This window comes from Amblyraja radiata, chromosome 23 (assembly GCF_010909765.2).
Source record: "Amblyraja radiata isolate CabotCenter1 chromosome 23, sAmbRad1.1.pri, whole genome shotgun sequence".
Lineage (NCBI taxonomy): Eukaryota > Metazoa > Chordata > Chondrichthyes > Rajiformes > Rajidae > Amblyraja > Amblyraja radiata.
The window spans coordinates 15,759,077-15,782,682 of record NC_045978.1 but is presented as its reverse complement, the minus strand read 5'-3'; the positions used below and the strand labels follow the sequence as shown (position 1 = coordinate 15,782,682).

Sequence of the window (23,606 nt, the reverse complement as noted above, 5' to 3'; positions counted from 1 at the left end):
TGCCAAATAAGCTCTGACCGACATAGCCTTGTGGGCAGACATAAAATGCTTGAGTAATTCAGCAGCCCGGGCAGCTTCTCTGGACAGAAGGAATGGATGATGTTTCAGGTTGAGACAATTTTTCAGACTTGTGGGCATCGGCTTTGTCTTTTTGCACTATTATTGGTTGTTTTTATGTGTAAACACTGAACTTTTTTTTCTCATTTATTATACTTTACAGAGTACTATGTTGACATATTCTGTTGTGCTGCTGCAAAGAAAAACATTGTTCTGTCTGGGACATATGACAATAAAACACTCTTGAATTTTTACTTTTTTTTCCCACATTGTATCAAAACATTACAGCCCCTTTTAAGGTCCTTAGCTCAGTACCGTTTGTCACAGCTAGTTCTATCCGTTCTTTTTGAGGATTGAATCCATCTTTGAAGAACATGTTAATATCGAAGCTTTGTCCCCTTCTGAGTAACAGACGCTTCTCGCTGATCTCAATGGTTCTGTGCGCCTTGTTATTTGCTGCACATTGTAAGTCAACTTGGCACTTCTCACCAATTGAAGCAAGCTTGCCATCTATTAACAAAAAAGAACATTGTTAAAAGATTAAATGTTGCTGGGCTCCCCTGCTAGTGGCCTCTGTGACTCTAGCATAGTCAACCACGATAGCTGAGGAGGAAAAATGAATGTGAGCATCAGGAAATGGGCCAAAATTGGCAGTGAGCCTCCCATGCTCACTTTCGGTCTTTGCCACCACCATTCATGCCTGACTACTGAAATAACTGGGCTTATTCTATACAAACTAAGCAACAAATAGACTGAGGATGAGAGTGAGCCTGACCTCTCCCAGGCCTTGCATAGCGACTGGTCTTCAATGCAGTAATGAGATCAGGTGAAGAGGGCCAACGTGCAGAAGGAGAAGAAGAAGTAGCGGCCGACACAAAATGAGTAAAAAAAATTACCATCAGCCCCTTAATGTGCTGGAACTGTCAAGAGCTGGATGTGTTTTGATATTTAAGCCTTTGACCTTACCTGAAGAGGCAATTTCTTCATCCAAGTGTGATGTGTATTTGGAACGCTGCCAGAGGTAGCGAAAGAGGCTGATACAGTGTGGACGTTTAAAAGACATTTAAAATGTTACATGGATAGGAAAGATTTGAAGGACATGTGCCAACTGCCAGGCAAATGTGACAAGCTCAATTATAAAATTTGATTGTCTTAGATGAGTTGGACCAAAGGTTATTTCTTGGTTGTATAACCCTATGACACTATGATTAAGTGTAGGATTAGGGGAAATAAATGCTTGATGGTCAGTGTGGACCTGATGGGCTAAAGAGCCTCTTCTCTTGTGATATAACTCTGTTGATGATCCATTGTAATATATTGTTAAATATTTGTATTTACTATCAAGTGTCTGCCTTGGATGTTCACCCAGGCATAGATTTTTAAGTTAGGGTTCATGGTATCTCAGGAAAACTCCCGGGAGAATCAATAACTCTCTACATCTAAATCATGTCTGATCACACTTTTCGTGCTGGGTTAATTCACCTGCAACATGCTTTGAAAACAGTGCCTTGAAGGAAGATAACAACTTCAATTCAACTAAGTCAATAGTCAATAGTCAGATTTATTCATCACATACACGATGAAGTGCAGTGAAATGAACTTGCCAGCAGTGGTACAATAAAAAAGAACATACAATGCACAATAAAAAATTTAACACAAAACATCCACCACAGCGTTCATTACTGTGGTGCAAGGCACAATGTTTAGTCATTCCTCCTCCATTTTTCCCCGTGGTCGGGACCATAAACCTCCGCAATCGCCGCTGCGGGCGGCCAGATGTACAGGCAAGGTAAGTCCTGAATCAGTGCTTCCCTACCGGTCGGTGGGTGCCCTGAGTGTGTTTAAGGTCACAAAACGGAAAACATACACAAATGTTAAGGAGAGAGGGGCAAGGTTTAAAGGAAATGTGCGGGACAAGTTTTTACACAGAGGGTGGTGGATGCCTGGAACACACTGTTGAGATGGGGTGATGGAGGCAGATACGATAATGGCTTTTGGATAGCCAGCTGGATATGCAAGGAATGGACAGATTATGGATAATGTGCAGACAAATATGAGCTGGTCTTGGCATTATGTTCAGCACAGGCATTATGGGCCAAAGGCCAGTTCCAGTGCTGTGCTGATCTATGATCTATGTTCCACTAACACAACACTTTTTTTAAAACGATTATTCTGTTTCTTCTAAATATTTTCTTGCTTCCATTCGGTTCATTTCTTCACCCTAACATTTTCAGGTTTCCTCAGCTTATTTATTTAAATGAAACTCTTTCCCATTTTGCCACGACCACCCTGAGGCCAGACATCCTCCTGGTCTCTGAGGCGACTAAAAAAATCTTGTTAGAACTGACAGTGCTGTGGGAGGACCATCTGGAGGAGCCCCACGAGAGGAAGATGACCAAGACCTGGTCACACCCTGCCATAAGCAGGGCTGGAAGGCAATGTGTATGCCCTTCGAGGTTGGCTGCAGAAGTTTTGCAGGGCAATTGCTCTGCAAAGCCTTGAGTGCACTGGGTATCAATGGAATGGAGAGGAGAGGAGCCATCAACAACACCACAGAGGAAGTGGAGAGGAGGTCTATGGGGAGGAGCGAATGCCACCTGAACACAAGTCGTGGTCTGTTCAACCAAGGCTGGGTTGCCTGGGCGAGGGTGCCTGATGGTGAAAGACCCAAAACACCAAATGACCCCAGGTTACATCACTGATGATGTGTTCAGGAGCATCAAGAAATGTATTTAATAATTTTTTTTTTTAAATTTAGATGAAATTCTTTCCATTCTCCCACTTATTCTTCATGTAGCCAATTCTCTCCCATTGTCCTGAATATCCCACTGTGTAAATTTGCACCTAAAGGTTTGGTAGGTGTTTCGAGTTTCCTGCATTTCTGGTTTATGCTTCACCTAGATTTCTCCTCTCCCTTCCAACAGGTGCTGAATGTGTCTGTCGACGTTTTAGTTTAGGGTGGTGGTGATCATTTTAAAATTCAACCATCAACCATGACAATAAGCTATTAATCCTAGCTATACTTGGATTGTGACTTGCCCAGACAGAACACACAGTCTTCATATGACAATTTGCAAATGTGGAATATGAAACCAGTTCCAGGATTCAAGAATGCAGATGGAAGAGCAAAAGAGGACACATACTGGAACATACTACAAGGTCGTCTTTAGTTTCTCTGTGACTGCACAATTCGAGGAGCATTTCGAAGCAACCAATTAGAGAAACCTATACTGTTGCGGAGAGAACATGTAAATTCCACAAACATGGCACCTATGGTCAAGCTAAAACCCAGGTCCCTGAGGCAATGAGGCATCAGCACAAACTATTGCACCATCTTGCCACAGAAGGCTGTGGAGGCAAAGTCAGTAGACATATTTAAGGCAGAGATAGATAGTTGTGTGATTAGTACAGGTGTCAGAGGTTATGGGGAGAAGGCAGGGGAATGGGATTAGGAGGGAGAGATAGATCGGCCATGATTGAATGGCGAAATAGACGATGGGCCGAATGGCCTAATTCTGCTCCTATCACATGATCTTATGAACTTGTTGCCACCCTGAAGCCAACAACCCCCTGATTTTAATACATTTAAAAATACATGTAAATCACCACAGGAAAACATAAAAATCCACAAGAAATTTCAGATAAAAACAATTGCTAATATTCAATCCCTCAATGTGCAGACACAATCAAAATAATACCAAAGTGTGAGAGAAGTTGAAGGTTCCCAAAAAACAGCCCTATGCTAACAGAAGTACACCATAAGACTATAAGACCATAAGAGAGAGGAGCAGAATTAGTTCATTTGGCCCATCGAGTCTACTCCACTGTTCAATCATGGCTGTTCTATTATTCCCCTTCAACTCCATTTTCCTGCCTTGTCCTTGTAACCTTTGACATCTTTACTAATCAAGCACCTATCAATCTCCACTTTAGAAATACCCAATGCCTTGTGTCCACAGCCATCTGTGGCAATGGATTCCACAGATTCACCAGCCTCTGGCTATTCATATTCAATCAAAAGTTACGTCCTTTTATTCTGAGGTTGTGTTCTCTAGTTCTATATCCTCCCATTTTGGAACATCCCCTCCACATCCACTCTATCTAGGCCTTTCATTATTCAGTAGCAGGGGGGAGGGGGGGGGGGGGGGGGTGAGTGATCACTGATCACTGGACTTAGGGGTACTCTGCAAGGGAGTGGAGCAACCGAGTTGAGGGGGGGGGGGAGTGTGGGAGGCGAGACATTTTGAAATTTGATGTATTAAAATCATGTTTTAGTGCATTGTAGAGGTATGATTTCAATGTTTTTTGTTGTGAATTATTTTTAAGATAATGCAGGGCCTACATGAGAGATAGGAGCAGGTGATTATTATTTTTGTTATTGCTCAACCTCCAAAAACTGGGGGATAATAATACAGGCCCTCACCCACCTCAAAAAGTGGGGGGAAATATCCCCCAACCCCCTGGATCAACGCCAGTGCCTTCCACGGTACAGAAAATGTGACAAAAATACGTTTAAATGTGTTAGAATTCCAAGTGCTATTTTTTTTTGTAGTTGGAAAAAGGGACAAGAAATAATCATAACATTTCCTGATTTTGCAAAGTCATACAAGTTATGTTTTGCTCGGGGGGAAAAATCTGAGTATTTTGAAAGTATGCGTTCTCCTTTGGACATATATTTCATTTTGATTTAAAGTTAGAATCATCAAACCATGACATTAAGCAAAGCAAGAATTTCATTGTCCTATACAGGCACACATGACAATAAACTCACTTGAACTTGGTATATGTTTGTGTAGTCATTACTTTTTTTAAAGTAAGACTTTTGAGAAATCTAAAATGCATTAGAAATATACATTTCATGTAGCCAATTCTCTCCTTGCCCAGAGTAGGTGAACCGAGGACCAGATTTAAGGTGAAGGGGAAAAGATTTCATAGGAATCTGAGGGGCAACTTTTTCCACACAAAGGGTGGGCGGGTGGGGGCAAGTTGGGCCGAAGGGCCTGTTTTCACACTGTATCATTCTATGACTACATTATACCTCCACCATGCATGAATGCTTCAAAATCAAGTGGTCGAATTTTATTGCCATATTCTCAAGCATAGAAACATAGAAAATAGGTGCAGGACTAGGCCATTCGGCCCTTCTAACCAGCACTGTCATTCAATGTGATCATTGCTGTTCATCTAAAATCGGTACCCCTTTTCTGTTTTTCCCCCATATGCCTTGATTTCGCTAGCCCCAAGAGCTAAATGTAATTCTCTCTTGAAAACATCCAGTGAATTGGCCTCCACTGCCTTCTTTGGCAGAGAATTCCACAGATTCACAACTCTCTGGGTGAAGAAAGTTTGTCCTCATCTCAGTCCTAAATGGCCTATCCCTTATTCTTAAACTATGACCCCTGGTTCTGGACTCCCCCAACATCGGGAATTTTTTTTCCTGCAGTTACAGTAAGTGAAAATCTAGCAGGCAAGCAGGATGCTTTCTCCAACCACCCCCATTTGAAGGCCACTATCTTCCACCGTTTCTACCTAGTGCTTGGTACCTACTTCCAGCAGCCACTGGTTGTCCTCCAGGATGCACCGAGCCGCAGCCTGGTCCATGCCGGTCACCAGGGTGAATTCAGAGCGGAGATTCTCACAGCAGCGGCACAAAGCTTCCGATGCCTCCGGCGGCCCAGGACTCTTGCACTGAGGCTGGAGCTGCAGCGAGCGACTCGCCACCCCGACTCCCCATCCGCATCTGCCCCCGCCGCTCCTTCTGTTTCCATCCCTCCCTGCGCCCTGGCTCTCCAACACCCACAACCAGGTTGCTCAGAGCACAGCAGCGCCTCATCCAAAGCCGGAGACATTGAAAAATGTCTAGCCAAAAAAGGGATGGGGGGGGCTGTAGCCCCCCAGTTCCGCGGCCCATGAGTAGGTTTCAATGATACCCCCTCCTTTTCCTTCTAAACTTCCACAAATACAGGTCTGGAGCCATCAGACACACAGCATACCTCAACTCAGTTATCCCCGGGATCGTTATCTAAAACCTCCTCTGGACCCTCTCTAACGTCAGCACATCCTTTCTCAGATATGTGACCCAAACTGCTCCCAAAATATTCTGAATGTGGCCTGACCAGTGCCTTATAAAGCCTCAACATTACTTCTTTACTTTTATATTCTAGTCCCCTGGAAATGAATGCTAACATTGCCTTTGTATTCCTGACAACACAGCCATGAGACTTGCACGATCCTCAGTCACTGAGCCAACCATTCCTCAACCTTATGACTTCCTCATTGCTTACATGTATAAACACAAAGCAGAACAAATAAATCATTTGTTGTGACTGAATTTTCCAAAGAGAACTCAAATAGAGCAATCCTTCAGCATTAAAAATTTGGACTCACCAGTTGCCATGTTGTTGCTGCAAAATGATCTTTCTTTCTTTCACTCTCACTCTGAGAAAACCTTCTCCAGATAAGAAAGCAGTGACTGCTTCTCCCTATATATACCTAAACATCACTTAAATATTACCACGCCCAGAGGGAGGTACTGAAAAGGGGATGTCCGTGTACAAGAAATATAAATGCTTTCTTCATGTGCCAGACCGTTATGTAAATGGTTTCAAATCAGTTTCCAAATTCTTTGCACAATATTCCAAGCAAGCTCATGGCTCCACCCGATTACTTCCTCAGACTGTGGCTTTACGAAATAGAATGTTGTCACTCACACTGTCATTTCATTTGAATTGTTTGACTGAACTCAATGAGTAAATGGATGGCTACGCAACCACCCAAAAAGGGTAATTCAATTTCAATACCTGATCAGAAATGAAGATGCTTGCACAGTGTTCAGTTGCATTCAGAGCTCCTGGTGTAGTGAAACCGCTTATGCCTTTATGTAGCAAGTCATGGTATTGGTATTGTTATTGGTTTATTATTGCCATGTGTACCGAGCCACAGTGAAAGCCTTTGTTTTGCAGATCACACCATATATGACTCCAATCCAACTATATACGATTACATCTGGAGTTGCAAAAGAGCAAATGAACAGAGTGCAGAATGTAGTGTTGCAACTCCAGAGAAATATGAGCAGGAGTAAGTTTCCCAACTCCTCAAACCGGTTCCACCGTTCAACAAAATGCTGACTGAGCTGATCCTTGGCCTCAACATGTACTGTTAAATCCCCATCAACCCCTGATTGCTTTATATCTCATCCTTGAACATACATAAGTGATTCATGCAAGTCTATGTAGAGAATTATAAAGATTCATTAATCATTGAGAGAGAGAATTACTTCTCCTCACTTGGAGAGAATTCAGGCACTTGCACCAAGGCTGTGGTCTATGCAACCTGGAAGATCAAGGGTAACTGGTGCATGCAAGCAATATCCAAGTCATGATCATTGCAGATTAGAATTTTATACTTTCTTTTTTAAATTGGTCAAAATCATGGAACTTCCTTACATCTAATCTAAACCATGAGGCTTTCACCAGAATCCTCTCAGTAAGTTCAAATAAGAAGCTGACCACTGACTTTCTCAGTGCAAGTAGGATTGGCAATAAATATTTACGTTGCTAGAGAACCACAAAACATAAATTATAAGACTCAAATTGTTAAATGATGTGTGTAGGAAGGAACTGCAGATGCTGGTTTACATCGAAGATAGACGCAAAATGCTGGAGTAACTCAGTGGGACAGGCAGCATCTCCCCACCACCGGGTTTCAGGTCAAGACCTTTCTTTAGACTGAATGTCAAGGGAGAGGGAGTCTAGAGATATGGAATGGTAAGGTGTGAAAACGACAGATCAAGGCAGCCGATGATAAGGAAACAGAATGGTTCATTGTTAGCTGAGGGGAAGGTGACAAGGAGGCGTACAATCAGTAAAATTAATTGGAAGGACAGTAAAGCCTCACACACTTCAGGGAAAAAGCCCCAGCCTATCCAGTCTCTCCTTATAATTCATGCTCTTCAGTCCCAGTAACATCATTATGAATCGTTTCTGCATCCTTTGCAGCTAATGGCATCTTTCTTATAACTATTGGACCAGAACTGCATACAATAGTCCAAATGTGATATCACTAAATGCTTTTCCAATGTATAAAAGGCAAATTTTGCATGCACACTACTCCTAATTAGACATTGCCTTCACAAATGCAGGTAGCTCTTATCTCGCAGGGTCCCTTCCAGAATAGATATAACTTTGTCTCCAACGAATCTGGATTCATCCACAAAAGCGTTGAGAAATGAAATCCTCAACTCAATGTTGAAATGTGTTGATACTTGTTGTTCGAAAGGCCAATGAGGTTGCATGTCTTTGATGATAATGGTTCCATATTAAACACAATAACATTGTCTTCGTGTTATTTCATGGAATTATTGCAAACAATCCAGATGATACTAATATTTAGGTAACTTCAGGTAACTTTAGATTTATTATTCTCAGATGTATGGAGGTACAGTGAAAAACTTTGTTTTGCATACTCTGCAAACAGATCAGATACACCATACATTGCTACAATCAAGCCAACCTCAAGGACAATGGGTAGAGCAAAGGTGAAGAGTGCACAAGTTCCCATTGTAATTCATCAGTTTCATAGACAAAGTCCAATGTTCTCAATGGGATAGATAACAGTATTCCAGCTTATGGAAAGATTGTTTAGAAGCCTGATAATAGAAGGGAAGAAGCTGTCTGTAGTGCACGTTTTCAAGCCTCTTTACCTTCTGCAAGTTAGGAGCATAGAGAAGAAGAAATGACTGGGGGTGGGACATTTTTGATTATGGATACGTTGGCTGCTTGTCTGAGGTAAATCAAAGGTAAACCAGAAGTGTACAAAACTTCTTCGTCAGTTTGGTTCTCAGTCCCCCAAACTCCTTCGGAGATACTCTTGATTCTAGCTGCCTCTACCTGACCAATTTCACACATCACCCAGGCTTCCTTCCTCCCACCTGCCTTGCCCTTCACTCTAACAGGAACATCCATGCATAGAACTCTCAACATCACACTCTTAAATGCATTCCACTTTCTGGACATCTCTTTCCTTGCAAATAACCTACTCCAATCATCTTTTGCTGTCTGAAGAAGGGTCTCGACCCAAAACATCACCTATCCATGTTCTCCAAATATTCTGCCTGACCTGCTGCATTGTCCACCATTTTGTGTCCTTTTGTGTATTAAACAACATCTGCAGTTCTTTGTTTTGACAACTTTTGCAAGCTCTTGGCAAATACAATCAAAGTTGGCGCTGCCCCAGTTCAGAAATTTAACGTGGGCACGCCCTGCCTTCATCCATAATTATTTTAAAGCTAATAGAACTGTGGGCACCGGTCTCAAAAGGCTCACTCACAGACACTTCAGTCACTTGCCCTTCCCAATTTTCAAAAAGTAGGTCAAGCTTTGCCCTCTCCTTTGTGGGGCCTTCATAAAGAATGGAACGACTGAGCTTATATTCACTAAGATTTATAAGGATAAGAGTGGATCTTATAGAAACATACAACATTCTTAAGGGATTGGACAGGCAGGAAAAATGTTTCCGATGTTGGGGGAGTCCACAACCAGGGGTCACAGTTTAAGAATAAGACGTAGGCCATTTAGGACTGAGATGAAGACAAATTTCTTCACCAGAGAGTTGTGAATCTGTAGAATTATCTGCCACAGGAGGAAATGGAAAAAAACTTACGTTTCCATAGGTCACCTATCTACTTTGGTGGCCACCTCACTGTAACTCAGTCTCCCAGATGGCCCTGCGATAATTTAGCTACTGCTCCAGTTCCTTAATGCAACCTGTAAGCCTCTTTACCTTCTGCAAGTTAGGAGCATAGAGAAGAAGGAATGACTGGCGGTGGGACATTTTTGATTATGGATACGTTGGCTGCTTGTCTTAGGTAAATCAAAGGTAAACCAGAAGTGTACAAAATAGAATTACCAATGGTTTTTCTCACATGCAGTGTTACCAAATTGTAAATTGTGGTCCATTGAATTATACTAAGATAAATGGAGCGCAAAAGCAAGATACACAAAAGTGATATGGTCAAGTAGAATTCTTGCAAATTAAGGGTGTGTGATTCAGAAACTTGACAAACAGGATTTGCAGCTTATAGGCTATGATTGTGTGGTTTTTGACTGAAACTAGATGGGGGGGGAAAGCTTAGAACGAGCAATTTACACAGGTTGAGTCTTGTAAGGTCCAAACTGTTCATTCTACAGTAGCAACATGTGAGGTATTCTTTGATATTGTATTGCATTAGCTGATGTGACAGTTTTCTGCATGACCGGAGTCATCATTGGATTCCCTGGGAGATACGAATAAGGTGAGTGATTCAGCCTTCTGAAGCTGCCAACAAGTCTTGGACTCACAAAGGATCTTCTGGCCGCAGCCAGCAAGATTCGACCCATTTACCCTTCACAAAAAAATGCATGGATGAACACAATAAGTGCCACAGAATGCATTATTTTAACAATTAATTAGCTGGCTCAATCAGAGTCCCATGTAAAGATTTACTCTATAGTTGGCAAACAGAAAATATATTGACATGAAAGAGCAGGTAATCCATGCAGTTGAGGGTGGAACTTTGGCAAAAATACCAAAGGAACTCCCAATTCCACCTCCTGATTCTCGATCATCTTACTGATGAAGGACAACGCCCACTCTTTCGAGTTGGTGCAATTATATTACAGGGATAATGTCAGTGAGAGGGATCACAGCATGAATGGTCAACAGCAAAGGTTTCATGATAATGAAAGTCTTCCATTATCTAAGTATAGACATGGACTGGAACAGTGAGTTTAGTCTTGTTCAGTTTAGAGATACAGCGCGGAAACACGCCCTTCAGCCCAACAAATCCGCACCAACCAGCAATCTCCGTACACCAGCACTATCATGTGCATAAGGGACAATTTAGAAATTTAACGAAGCCAATTAACCCACAAACATCTTTGGAATGTGAGAGGAAAGCAGAGCACCAGAAAAATCCCACGTGGTTACGGGGGAACGTATAAACTCCATACACACAAGACCAGTCTCAGGCGCGGTAAGGCAGCATCACTCCCGCCGCACCACCCATAAAGTCCCCCTGATGTTTTAGTTGAAATGATCGCCATTAGTGTGTATATGTTTTTTTTACTTTGATGTGAGTATTCAGGGCACAATATCCAAATTTCCACCAAATATTAGACGTCAATGGGATGTGGACAAACTGGTAGAAAGATAGTTCAGTGGCAGGTGACATTTATTGCTGGAAAATATGAGGTGTTATATTTTAACAGGAGGGCTGAGATTATGCAACACAAACAGAAGGGCAACATTTCAAAAGCTGTGCAAGCACACAAAATATGGAGTTATATGTGCATGGTGGATTCAAAATGGCAGGGCAGAGAGAGGCATGAATAACCAAGCACTTGGGATTTGGGGCTTTATAAAAGAAAGGATGAAGTACAAGAGGAAGTCAGGGATGATGAATCTTTATAAAATATCGGTTTGGTTTAGGTTTATTATTGTGCATGTTCCAAAGTACAATAAGAAGCTTTATTTGCATGCTCTGCAAACAGATCAGATATAACACACATGGAGAATGGAAACAGGCTCTTTGTGTCAATTCATCCATGCCGACCAAGTTACCTGCCTGAACCAACATTTGGCCCAATCCCTCTATGTGTTTTGCTGCTTACTCTGCTGCATTGGGAATTAAAGCATTAATTATGAGCGTGCGAAGCATATTGGCAACCACAGCTTTTACAATACAATACAATACAATACAATTCAATTTATTGTCATTTGGACCCCTTGAGGTCCAAAAGAAATGCCGTTTCTGCAGCCATACATTACAAACAAATAGACCCAAGACACAACATAATTTACATAAACATCCATCACATTGCTGTGATGGAAGGCCAAAAAAACTTATCTCTCCCCTGCACTCCCCCCCCCCCCCCCCCCCCCCCGATGTCAGAGTCAAAGTCAAAGCCCCCAGCGGGCGATGGCGATTGTCCCGCGGCCATTAAAGCCACGCCGGGTGATGCAAGGTCGCACACCGGGTTCTTGATGTTAGAGCCCCCGGCGTGCGCTCGCAGTCCCGCGGCCATTCCAAGCCGCGCGGGGCGGTGCTGTAAGGCCCCGCTCCAGGAGCTCTTCAACCCCGCAACTCGGGCGGGAGAAGTCGCCGTTGCGGAAGCCCTGAAAAGCGGTCTCCCTCCAGGGACCCGCGGGCTCCCAGTGTCACTGTCCGCCAGACCCGCAGTTGCAGCCACCGAAGCTCCGGAGGTCGGGCCGCAGCAGCGTCCACCACCGCTCCACCCGCTCTGGACTCGGCCAGCTCCGCGACGGTGAGGTGAGTAGTCGGCACCACAGCCCCCGGTCTTCCTGTTGGAGGCCGCTCCTCGTTCCAGCTCCAACGACAACGGAGACCCGACAAAGAAAAGGTCGGGTCTCCCGTGCAGGGAGAGATTTAAAAGTTACCCCCTCCCCCCCACACCACCCCCACCCCCCCCACACACATACCCCAACAAAAAATAACAAAAACTACATAAATACATAGACATAAAATAATAAAAACGCAGATGGACTGCAGAGGCCGCTGCTGACGAAATTCGCGCCGCCCACCTTCTATGAGCTTGCCAACATGTCGCACCATTTATCATACTATTTATCACACACCAGAATCACCAAGGTGTGTCTTCAAACAATTGTTTCTTCAGTTATTATTTCATTATCCTGATCAAAGTTTTATATAAAACTTTGTAAAGGCACAGTTTTTCCAGCTTAATGGTGTTAGAGTAAATTTCAGGATCAGTTGGAGTTGCCAACACATGAAATGGCTTGAAAGTGCTCACTAAACTCCACAGCTCAGATTGAGTGTCAGGATCTGATGTTGTACAGAATGCCAAAGGTATGAAATATTTTACTTGACCGAGGAATAGTATTATATCATATTGAATCACTTTATGATGGATAAAATCAGCCCTGTTTTTTCAATACAACTAGCAATCATATTTTGACATGTAATTATTTATTTTCCTTCAGCCATACAGTACCTGTTGCATTTTTATCACAAATATGCTACAAATCTCTTGAAAGTGAAGTGTCTATTACAGATACTGTATATTTTGTGCACCTTAAGACCTTGAATGGGTTACACATTTCATTTTGTTTATCAACCACATAAACAAAAACCAAGGACTTATCAATTCTACTTTGCATTTGCGCAGATACCAAAAATGGAAACAATGCACTTATCTGTTTGTTCATGTCACTCTGCCTGTTTTTTAAATACTTTAAAACACAACACAAAGATCGGGCGAGACAATCAAGACTTTATTCAAGATCGCTAAATACAGTGATCACTTGGAACAATCTAACTGATTGTTCAACCGACAAAGATCTACTCCTAAAATACAGACTTTCCTTTTGATGTTCCGTTTACCATAGAAATCACCTTAGCATTTTCCTTCTTCCTTCTTCTTCTTGTGTATGGCGTACACAGCCTAAAGTTGTAGGACAACTTGTTCTATTTGATCTTACTTGATTGTGCACGGCAGGTTGATTGCATTCGTCGAAACAGGGCGGACCATATGAAGGTTGCAATCTCCCACCCCTTTCCTTCTTCCCAAATGGTTTTACAAATCTCACCTCCCATTTGCCTGTTTTACAACAGAGAACAGGATCTGACTGAAGTAGACAGCAGAAGGTGTAATTTACACGTGCTCAGTTTTAAGCCCGTCCCACTTCCATGACCTAATTGGCGACCTCTGCCGAGTTTGCCCTTGACTCATACTCGCAGCATGGTCGCCACGAGGTCATAGGAAGTTTTCGTAACTCTTCCTCATGCTCGTGAGTGGTCTCCGCGCACTCATGGCCTCAAGTAGGTTGCGGCGTTTTTACAAGCCTGATAAAAAATGTCCACGAGTAAAAAAAAAGGTCGGCATGGAAAAAATTGAAACTTTTTACTCATAGGTAGGTCGTAGTAGGTCGTGATGGTAGTCGCAGATAGTCGTAGGTAGTCGTAGGTCGGTAACTGGCCTGAGAAAAAAATGCAAACATGACATAATTTTATCATGTGATCATTTTCCACTCGTAGCTAGTGGTAGTTGGTCTTAGGTGTGGAAGACTGAGGTCGAGGGGGATCGTAGGAGGTCGTAGACATAGTCGTCGGAGGTCGTAGACAAAGCTATAGGAGGTCATAGGAGGACTTTTACTTCGGCGAGTCAACACGACCTTGACATTTTTTTCAACTCGTCTATTGCCTTCTAAACTCGTGGATTAGGTCATCCAAGTGGACAGGCCCTTTACTCTTCTTTATAACAGAATTATTATAAAACATCGAGGACTTTATGTATTTCTAGGCACTCTACCCATCCCCTTTTTACCTGTCTTCTTGAAGCTTTACAATTTGTCTTTATCAGTTTACATGCTTGTTTAGGTTCCTGGTCTTATTTTCTGGGATGGTCCAAACAAGATTAAATTATGCAGCCAAATATCTTGGTAAATTTGTCCTTGGGCCTTAGAATCCTGACTCTCCACAGTAAAAGAAGGGATTATCTTCTGGCTGGCGCTGAGGGATGCTGCGACCATGTCTGAATTGGCCACATGCACATGTCGGAGGCAGGAGAGGCAGAAGAGACACATAAAGAAGCAGGTTCATTGCCACTCTCTAAAGAGACCACAACCTGTGGGAAATCTGCTTAGTTCATTGGAGTAGGGGAATGTGGAAACACCAGTATGACAAAAGTTAAGATAGCTGTACAGCATAAGGTTCCTGATAGGCATCCTTTGACATACAGCACAAGGTGCTTAGGTATCCTTACTAAAATTAAATATAAATAAAGAATTGAATGGCATTTATTTGAGAAATAAGTGGTTTTAAGAATGCATTGTGATTGGTGATAAGAAATTAGAGCACGTGCACATTTTCAAGGGTTAAAATATGTCAAGTCAAAAGTTGACCCTTCCAAGCAGAATTTTATAGTAGTACGGTAACTTGGTCTGTGCTGCTCTCCTTGTGCACAAGTAAATAAAGTGTGTCTGGAAAATGAATGCAAGTTGTCAGATTCCAGTTCATCCTCGACGACTGGGCATAGTTGGAAACATTGTGTGGATAATGCATGAGCACTACTTTCTAAGATATCTATTGAAAATTTCATCTAGTTAAATTTGGCTTTTAATATTGCCTCATAAAGCTCTGATAATGCAGAATTCTCTTAGTTTGCAAGTCACTCTGGAACAATTATGACATTCAGGAGAAGTAACTACAGTATGTTTCTGAAATGTAGGGAGAATATGCAATAGATTCCCGTAAATTTCCCAACTTAAAAACTGGAAGAACATATTTCAAGACCTGGTGTGTGTTAATAGGGAATCCCTGCAAATGCCAGTGTGTTTGGGTGTCAGATTTGAGGAAACGTTTATCGTTTTGATTTAAACCTTTGGCACAGACACAAGGACGCAAGCGAATGGTCAAGAAAGTCAAAAGTAACTATATTTGAAGTTGCCTTGTCTATATTTGAGACTGCATATTCTCCCTGCAAAAAAGTAAGACCATATTAAATTATTGGGAGTAATTTTAACTTCCATTACCAGAAAAACAATCTGCCGCTGGAAGATTTACGCTAACGACCTTGTAATAGCAGCCCAGAGCACTCACATAGATGAGGTAGAAGCTACCCTCTCATCATTAGTGCCCCTGTCCCACTTAGGAAACCTGAAAGGAAACCTCTGGAATCACAAGGTTTCCATGAGGTTCCCGGAGGTTCCGGTCACTCTCCATGAGTCGATTGTCGGCATAGACTCGGTGGGTCAAAGAGCTTGTTCATGAAACGAGCTGAGAGAAGGTGGTAGAGGTAGGTATAGTCACAACATTTTTAAAATATATTTAGACAGGTACATGGATAGGAAGTGATAGAGGGATATGGGCCAAACAGAGGCCAATGGGAGTTACATTGATAGACCCCTTTTACCCTTCTTGATTTCCTTCGTCAGTTTGGTTCTCAGTCCCCCAAACTCCTTCGGAGATACTCTTGATTCTAGCTGCCTCTACCTGACCAATTTCACACATCACCCAGGCTTCCTTCCTCCCACCTGCCTTGCCCTTCACTCTAACAGGAACATCCATGCATAGAACTCTCAACATCACACTCTTAAATGCATTCCACTTTCTGGACATCTCTTTCCTTGCAAATAACCTACTCCAATCATCTTTTGCTGTCTGAAGAAGGGTCTCGACCCAAAACATCACCTATCCATGTTCTCCAAATATTCTGCCTGACCTGCTGCATTGTCCACCATTTTGTGTCCTTTTGTGTATTAAACAACATCTGCAGTTCTTTGTTTTGACAACATTTGCAAGCTCTTGGCAAATACAATCAAAGTTGGCGCTGCCCCAGTTCAGAAATTTAACGTGGGCACGCCCTGCCTTCATCCATAATTATTTTAAAGCTAATAGAACTGTGGGCACCGGTCTCAAAAGGCTCACTCACAGACACTTCAGTCACTTGCCCTTCCCAATTTCCAAAAAGCAGGTCAAGCTTTGCCCTCTCCTTTGTGGGGCCTTCATAAAGAATGGAACGACTGAGCTTATATTCACTAAGATTTATAAGGATAAGAGGGGATCTTATAGAAACATACAACATTCTTAAGGGATTGGACAGGCAGGAAAAATGTTTCCGATGTTGGGGGAGTCCACAACCAGGGGTCACAGTTTAAGAATAAGACGTAGGCCATTTAGGACTGAGATGAAGACAAATTTCTTCACCAGAGAGTTGTGAATCTGTAGAATTATCTGCCACAGGAGGAAATGGAAAAAAACTTACGTTTCCATAGGTCACCTATCTACTTTGGTGGCCACCTCACTGTAACTCAGTCTCCCAGATGGCCCTGCGATAATTTAGCTACTGCTCCAATTCCTTAATGCAACCTGTAAGGAGCTGCAGCTGGACACTTCCTCCATCCTGTAGAAAGTGTCCCTGACCTTCTACATCCTGTACGAGGAGCATACCACTGTCCTAGCCGCCATCTCAACTGCACTACAAAGGAATGAATACACAGAGCATGCATTATTCAGCTGTCCCCTTCATTGCCTTATGCTCTGGAGCCTAAACCTTACCCTCTACCCTCCACAAAGGACTTCACCCCCAACATGGCCACCGCCCCCCCCCCCCCCACCCCAACATGGTCCCCCCTCTCCCGACATGGCCAACCCCCGCCCCTGACTGAAACTAGATGTGAGGGAAGCTTCCAACGAGCAATTTACACAGGTTGAGTCTTGTAAGGTCCAAACTGTTCATCCTACAGCAGCAACATGTGAGGTATTCTTTGATATTTTATTGCATTAGCTGATGTGACAGTTTTCTGCATGACCAACCATCGTTGGATTCCTAGGGGGTTACAGAATAAGGTGAGTGATTCAGCCTTCTGAAGCTGCCAACAAGTCTTGGACTCACTAAGGATCTTCTGGCCGCAGCCAGCAAGATTCGACCCATTTACCCTTCACAAAAATTGCATGGATGAACACAATAAGTGCCACAGAATGCATTATTTTAACAATTAATTAGCTGGCTCAATCAGAGTCCCATGTAAAGATTTACTCTATAGTTGGCAAACAGAAAATATATTTAAGTGAAAGAGCAGGTAATCATTGCAGTTAGGGTGGAACTTTGGCAAAAATACCAAAGGAACTCCCAATTCCACCTCCTGCTTCTCGATCATCTTACTGATGAAGGACAACGCCCACTCTTTTGAGTTGGTGCAATTATATTACTGGGAAAATGTCAGTGTGAGGATTCACAGCAAAGATTTAGTGATGATGAGAGTCTAAGTATGGACACGGACTGGAAGAGGGAGTTTAGTCTTGTTCAGTTTAGTGATACAGCGCGGAACAGGTCCTTCGGCCAATCAAGTCCGCACCGACCAGCGATCTCCATACGACAGCACTTTCATATATATAAGGGACAATTTACAATTTACCGAAGCCAATTAATCGACAAACGTCTTTGGAATGTGAGAGGAAACTAGAGCACCAGGGGAAAACCCACATGGTTACGGGGGGAACGTATAAATTCCATACACAGAAGACCAGTAGTCTGGATCTCTGGCGCAGTAATGGGCCTGTCCCACTTAGGCGACTTTTTAGGCAAGTGCAGGAGACTCTGCGCTCGCCTCATGGTCACCATATGTTCGCTGGTGATCTCTGGTGAGACTCCTTCATGGTCGCGAGGAGTTCCCGCATTCTGGGAACTAGTCGCAGCCTCAGTAGTGTCGCCGCAGATTTTTCAACATGTTGATAATCCTGTAGTCGTAGGTGCATTTGTAGTGGGGTCGCCATGTAGTTCTAGGTAGTCGAGGTAGTCGTAGGCAGTTTTAGTTAATCGCCTTTGCTGACCGGGCATTTTCATTGGCTCATTGGGCAACTGCGGCAGTCACCTGAAAAATCGCCATAAGGCAGCAACTCTCCTGCCGCACCACCCATAAAGTTCCCCTGATATTTTAGTTGAAATTATCGCCATTAGTGTGTATATGTTTTTTTGACTTTGACGTGAGTATTCAGGGCACAATATCCAAATCTCCACTTCAAGTGTCGTCAATGGGATGTAGACAAACTGGTAGAAAGGTAAATCAGTGGCAGGTGACATTTATTGCTGGAAAATGAGGTGTTATATTATAACAGGAGGGCTGAGATAATGCAACACAAACAGAAAGGCAACATTTTAAAAGCTGTGCAAGTACACAAAATATGGAGTTATATGTGCACGGTGTATTCAAAATGGCAGGGCAGAGAGAGGAATGATTAACAAACACTTGGGATTTGGGGCTTTATAAAAGGAAGGATGAAGTACAAGAGGAAGTGAGGGATGATGATTCTTTATAATATATCGGTTTGGTTTAGGTTTATTATTGTCCATACCACACATGGAGCATGGAAACAGGCCCTTTGGCTCAATTCATCCATGACGAACAAGTTACCTGCCTGAGCCAACATTTGGCCCATATCCCTCTGAACCTTTTCAATCCATTCAGGCACATATCCAAGCATATAGAGTATGTGTATGTGGTATGTGACTACGTGTAAATATAAATGAATGTTTAATGTAGGTAGTGTGGATTGAATAAATTTGTTTGCTGTGTTCTAACATCTCTCGGTATCTCTGCGTACTCTGCTGCATTGGGAATTGAAGCGTTAAGCACAGTGGCCTCCATAATGTTTGGGACAAAGATCTGTCATTTATTTATTTGTATCTGTACTCCACAATTTGAGATTTGTAATAGAAAAAATCACATGTGGTTAAAGTGCACATTGGCAGATTTTATTAAAGGCCATTTTTTTACATTTAAGTTTTACCATGTAGAATTTACAGCTGTGTTTATACATAGTCCCCTCATTTCAGGGCACAATAATGTTTAGGACACATGCTTCACGGGTGTTGGTAATGGCTCAGCTGTGTTTAATTGCATGCTTATTGCAGGTATAAGAGGAATCAGCACCTATTCTTTCCTCCAGTCCTTCCAACACCCTCGGAAACTTTTTTTGCTGTTTATCAACATGAGGACCAAAGTTGTGCCAATAAAAGACAAATAAGTCATTATGAGACTGAGAAACAAGAATAAAACTGTTAAGGGCCTGTCCCACTTAGGCGACTTTTTAGGCGAGTGCAGGAGACTCTGAGCTCGCCACATGTTTGCTGGTGGTCTCTGGTGAGTCTCCTTCATGGTCGCGAGGAGCTCAAGCATTCTGGGAACTAGTCGCGACCTCAGTATGGTCGCCGCAAATTTTTCAACATGTTGAAAACATTTCTGCAACCAGAAATTGGGCACCATGGAGAAAATCGCTACTTTTGTAGTCGTAGGTGCAGTTGTAGTGGGGTCGCCATGTCATTGTAGGTAGTCGAGCTAGTCGTAGGTAGTTTTATTTAATCGCCTTTGCTAAGTTTTCAGAACCAAATAGAACCGACTGGTAATGTTAAATGCTCGACGAACTTCACTGGTGTATCTCCAGCTTATTAAAAGTTTTTTGGCTTCTTAAAAGTATCCCCACTCCTTCTCCCCCCCTTCTCCCTCTTTTCCCCTCTTCTCCCCCCTTCTCCCCCCTTCTCCTCCCCCCTCTTTTAAAGGACTTACTATACACTGTGCTAGCCGTCTTAATCCTCCTGTTCATCGCGGTGTGTGTCCGTATCAACTTGGCTTAGCTCCATGTGAATTTCAGACAGCGCTCCCCACGCTTGCCCTGGAACCCGCCTTTGCGATGTGTGTGTGTTCCACTGATAGTCGCCGTTCCAGATCCCGGTTTTCCAGGCGAGTGCCACGAACTTGACAGTCGCCGGCAGTCCACTGAAAAATAGCCTAAAAATCCCTTTAGTGACATTAGCTAAACATTAGGCTTGCCAAAATCAACTGTTTGCAACATCATTAAGAAGAAAGAGAGCACTGGTGAGCTCACTACTCTCAAAGGGATGGCAGGCCAAGTAAGGCCTCCACAGCTGATGACAGAAGAAGTCTCTCAATAATAAAGAAAAATCCCCAAACATCATCTGACAGATCGGAAACACTCTTCAGGAGTCAGATGTGGATTTGTCAATGACCACAGTCCATAGAAGACTTCATGAACAGAAATACAGAGGCTACAATGCAAGATGCAATCCACTGGTTACCCGCAAAAATAGGATGGCCAGGTTACAGTTTGCCAAGAAGTACTTAAAAGAGCAACCACAGTTCTGGAAAAATGTCTTGCGGTCTGATGAGACCAAGATTAACTTATATCAGAGTGATGGCAAGAGCAAAGTACAGAGGAGAGAAGGGACTGCCCCATATCCAAAGCATACCACCTCATCTGTGAAACACGATGGTGGGGGTGTTATGGCTGCTGAAGGTACTGGCTTTCTTATCTTTATTGATGATACAACTGCTGATGGTGGTAGCATAATGAATTCTGAAGTGTATAGACACATCCTATCTTCTCAAGTTCAAACAAGTGTCTCAAAACACATTGGCCGGCGGTTGATTCTACAGCAAGACAATGATCCCAAACAAACTACTAAAGCAACAAAGGAGTTTATCAAAGCTAAAAAATGGCCAATTCTTGAGTAGCCAAGTCAATCACACCATCTGATCCCAATGGAGCATGCGTTTTATATGCTGCAGAAAAAACTGAAGGAGACTAGCCCCTTAAAACAAGCATAAGCTAAAGATGGCTGTGAAGGACCTGTCCCATTTGGTGATTTTACCGGCGTCATATCAGTGTCGCCAAAAGATTTTGAACATTCCAAAATCCAGCGTCAACAAAAAAAATGTTGCGACACTTGAAAAAACACCGCGCGTCATACATCATCACACGCATCACCGCCGCGTCATACATCATCACACGCATCACCGCCACGTCATACATCATCATGCTGCGTCACCGCCACGTCATACATCATCATGCTGCGTCACCGCCACGTCATACATCATCATGCCGCATCACCGCCGCGTCATACGTCATCATGCCGTGTCACGCCGGATCACGCCACGTATTTTTCGGTGACCTGATACGTCAGTCAATGATGCCAGCAGTCGCCGAAAAAAATCACCGTGGGACAGGCCCTTAACACAGGCCTGGCAGAGCATCACCAGAGAAGACACCCAGCAATTGGTGATGTCCATGAATCGAAGACTTCAAGCAGTCATTGCATACAAAGGATACTGAACATGACTACTTTCATTTACATGACATTTGCGGGGTTCGGTGAGCCGCGGGACTGTTTGTGCCATCGCCCGGTGGGGTGTCGCCTCGGCGCAGAGGGAGAAGAGGAGGGAGGAGACTGCAGCCCTAAGATTTTTGCCTCCACCACAGTGAGGAGGTGCTTGGAGGACTCATGTGGTGGATGTTGGTTTGTGTTTATTGTTGTTTATTGTTGTATGTATGACTGCAGGCAAGAGGTTTCGTTCAGACCGTGGGATCTGAATGACAATAAAGGATATTTTCATTCTAGGATCTGATGCTGCACGGAATGCCAAAGGTATAAAACATGTTTTCACTTGACCAAGGACTGAGAAGAGTATTATATCCTATTGAATCATTTTATGACTTGGATTAGATCAGCCCTGTCTTTTCAATACAACTAGCAATTATATTTTGATATGTAATTATTTATTTTACTTCAGCCATGGGGTCCCTGTTGCATTTGATCGCAAATATGCTACAAATCTCTTGAAAGTGGTGTCAAAGGTTCAAAGGTTCATAGGTGTAGTGAAATGCTTCTTGCCAATTACAGATATTACAGATTACAGATAATACAGTCTATTATAGATATCGTATATTTTGTGCACCTTAAGACCTTGAATGGGTTATGCATTTCATTTTGTTTATCAACCACATAAACAAAAACCGAGGACTCGCTAGAATTTAGAAGATTGAGGGGGGATCTTATAGAAACTTACAAAATTCTTAAGGGGTTGGACAGGCTAGATGCAGGAAGATTGTTCCCGATGTTGGGGAAGTCCAGAACAAGGGGTCACAGTTTAAGGATAAAGGGGAAATCTTTTAGGACTGAGATGAGAAAAACATTTTTTACACAGAGAGTGGTGAATCTCTGGAATTCTCTGCCATAGAATGTAGTTGGGGCCAGTTCATTGGCTATATTTAAGAGGGAGTTAGATGTGGCCCTTGTGGCTAAAGGGATCAGGGGGTATGGAGAGAAAGCAGGTACAGGATACTGAGTTGGATGATCAGCCATGATCATATTGAATGGCGGTGCAGGCTCGAAGGGCCGAATGGTCTACTGCTGCACCTATTTTCTATGTTTCTATGTTTATCAATTCTACTTTGTATTTGTGCAAATGCCAAAAATAGCAACAACGCACTTACCTGTTTGTTCATGACACTCTGCCCGTTTTGTTAAAGAAAACTTTAAAACACAACACAAAGATCGGGTGAGACAATCAAGACTTTATTCAAGAGCACCAAATACTTGGAACAATCTAGCAGATTGTTCAACGAACAAAGATCCATCCACTTATATACAGACTTTCCTTTTGATACTCCTTTTACCATAGCAATCACCAAAGGAGTTTCCTTCTTCCCAAATGGTTTTACAACACTCACAGACCATTCACCTCTGGAAAACACAGAACAGTAAGCACAGCCAAATGTCACCCCATTTGCCCTTTTTACAACAGAGAACAGGATCCTACTGAAGTAGACTGCAGAAGGTGTAATTTACACATGCTCAGTTTCACCCTTCTTTAAAACAGAATTATTATATCTTGGTAAATTTGACCTTGGGCCTTAGAATCCTGACTCTCTTTACAGTAAAAGGGATTATATTCTGACTGGTGCTGAGGGGTGCTGAGACCATGCCTGAACTAGCCACATGCTTCTTCTTCTTCTTGCGTATGGCGTGCACAGCCTAAAGTTGTAGGACAACTTGTTCTATTTGATCTTATTTGATTGTGCACACCAGGTTGATTGCATTCGTCGAAGCAGGATGGACCACGTGAAGGTTGCAATCTCCCACCCCCTACCCACATGCACGTGTCCGGGACAGTAGAGGCAGAAGAGACACATAAAGAAGCAGGTTCATTGCCACTCTCTAAAGAGACCACAACCT

General features: G+C 42.9%; 1 protein-coding gene and 1 long non-coding RNA gene across 2 annotated transcripts in view; both read right to left on the bottom strand.

The window, feature by feature from the left end:
- LOC116986250 (protein-glutamine gamma-glutamyltransferase 2-like) overlaps positions 1 to 6,562 on the bottom strand; it is a 31,590-nt gene extending 25,028 nt beyond the window's left edge. Inside the window, exons 1-2 of the mRNA XM_033041608.1 lie at positions 6,445 to 6,562; positions 373 to 567 (exon numbers count right to left, since the gene is read on the bottom strand). Coding sequence (XP_032897499.1) covers positions 373 to 567; positions 6,445 to 6,454 — 205 coding nt within the window. The 5' untranslated portion in view covers positions 6,455 to 6,562. The remainder of the gene's footprint in view (positions 1 to 372; positions 568 to 6,444) is intronic.
- An 11,603-nt stretch (positions 6,563 to 18,165) lies between these two features.
- On the bottom strand, positions 18,166 to 19,830 carry LOC116986093. The gene is made up of 2 exons (XR_004415408.1): positions 19,772 to 19,830; positions 18,166 to 18,272 (listed from the first exon to the last, which is right to left on the bottom strand). It is a non-coding gene; the product is annotated as an uncharacterized LOC116986093 (long non-coding RNA).
- Between the last annotated feature and the right edge of the window lie 3,776 nt (positions 19,831 to 23,606).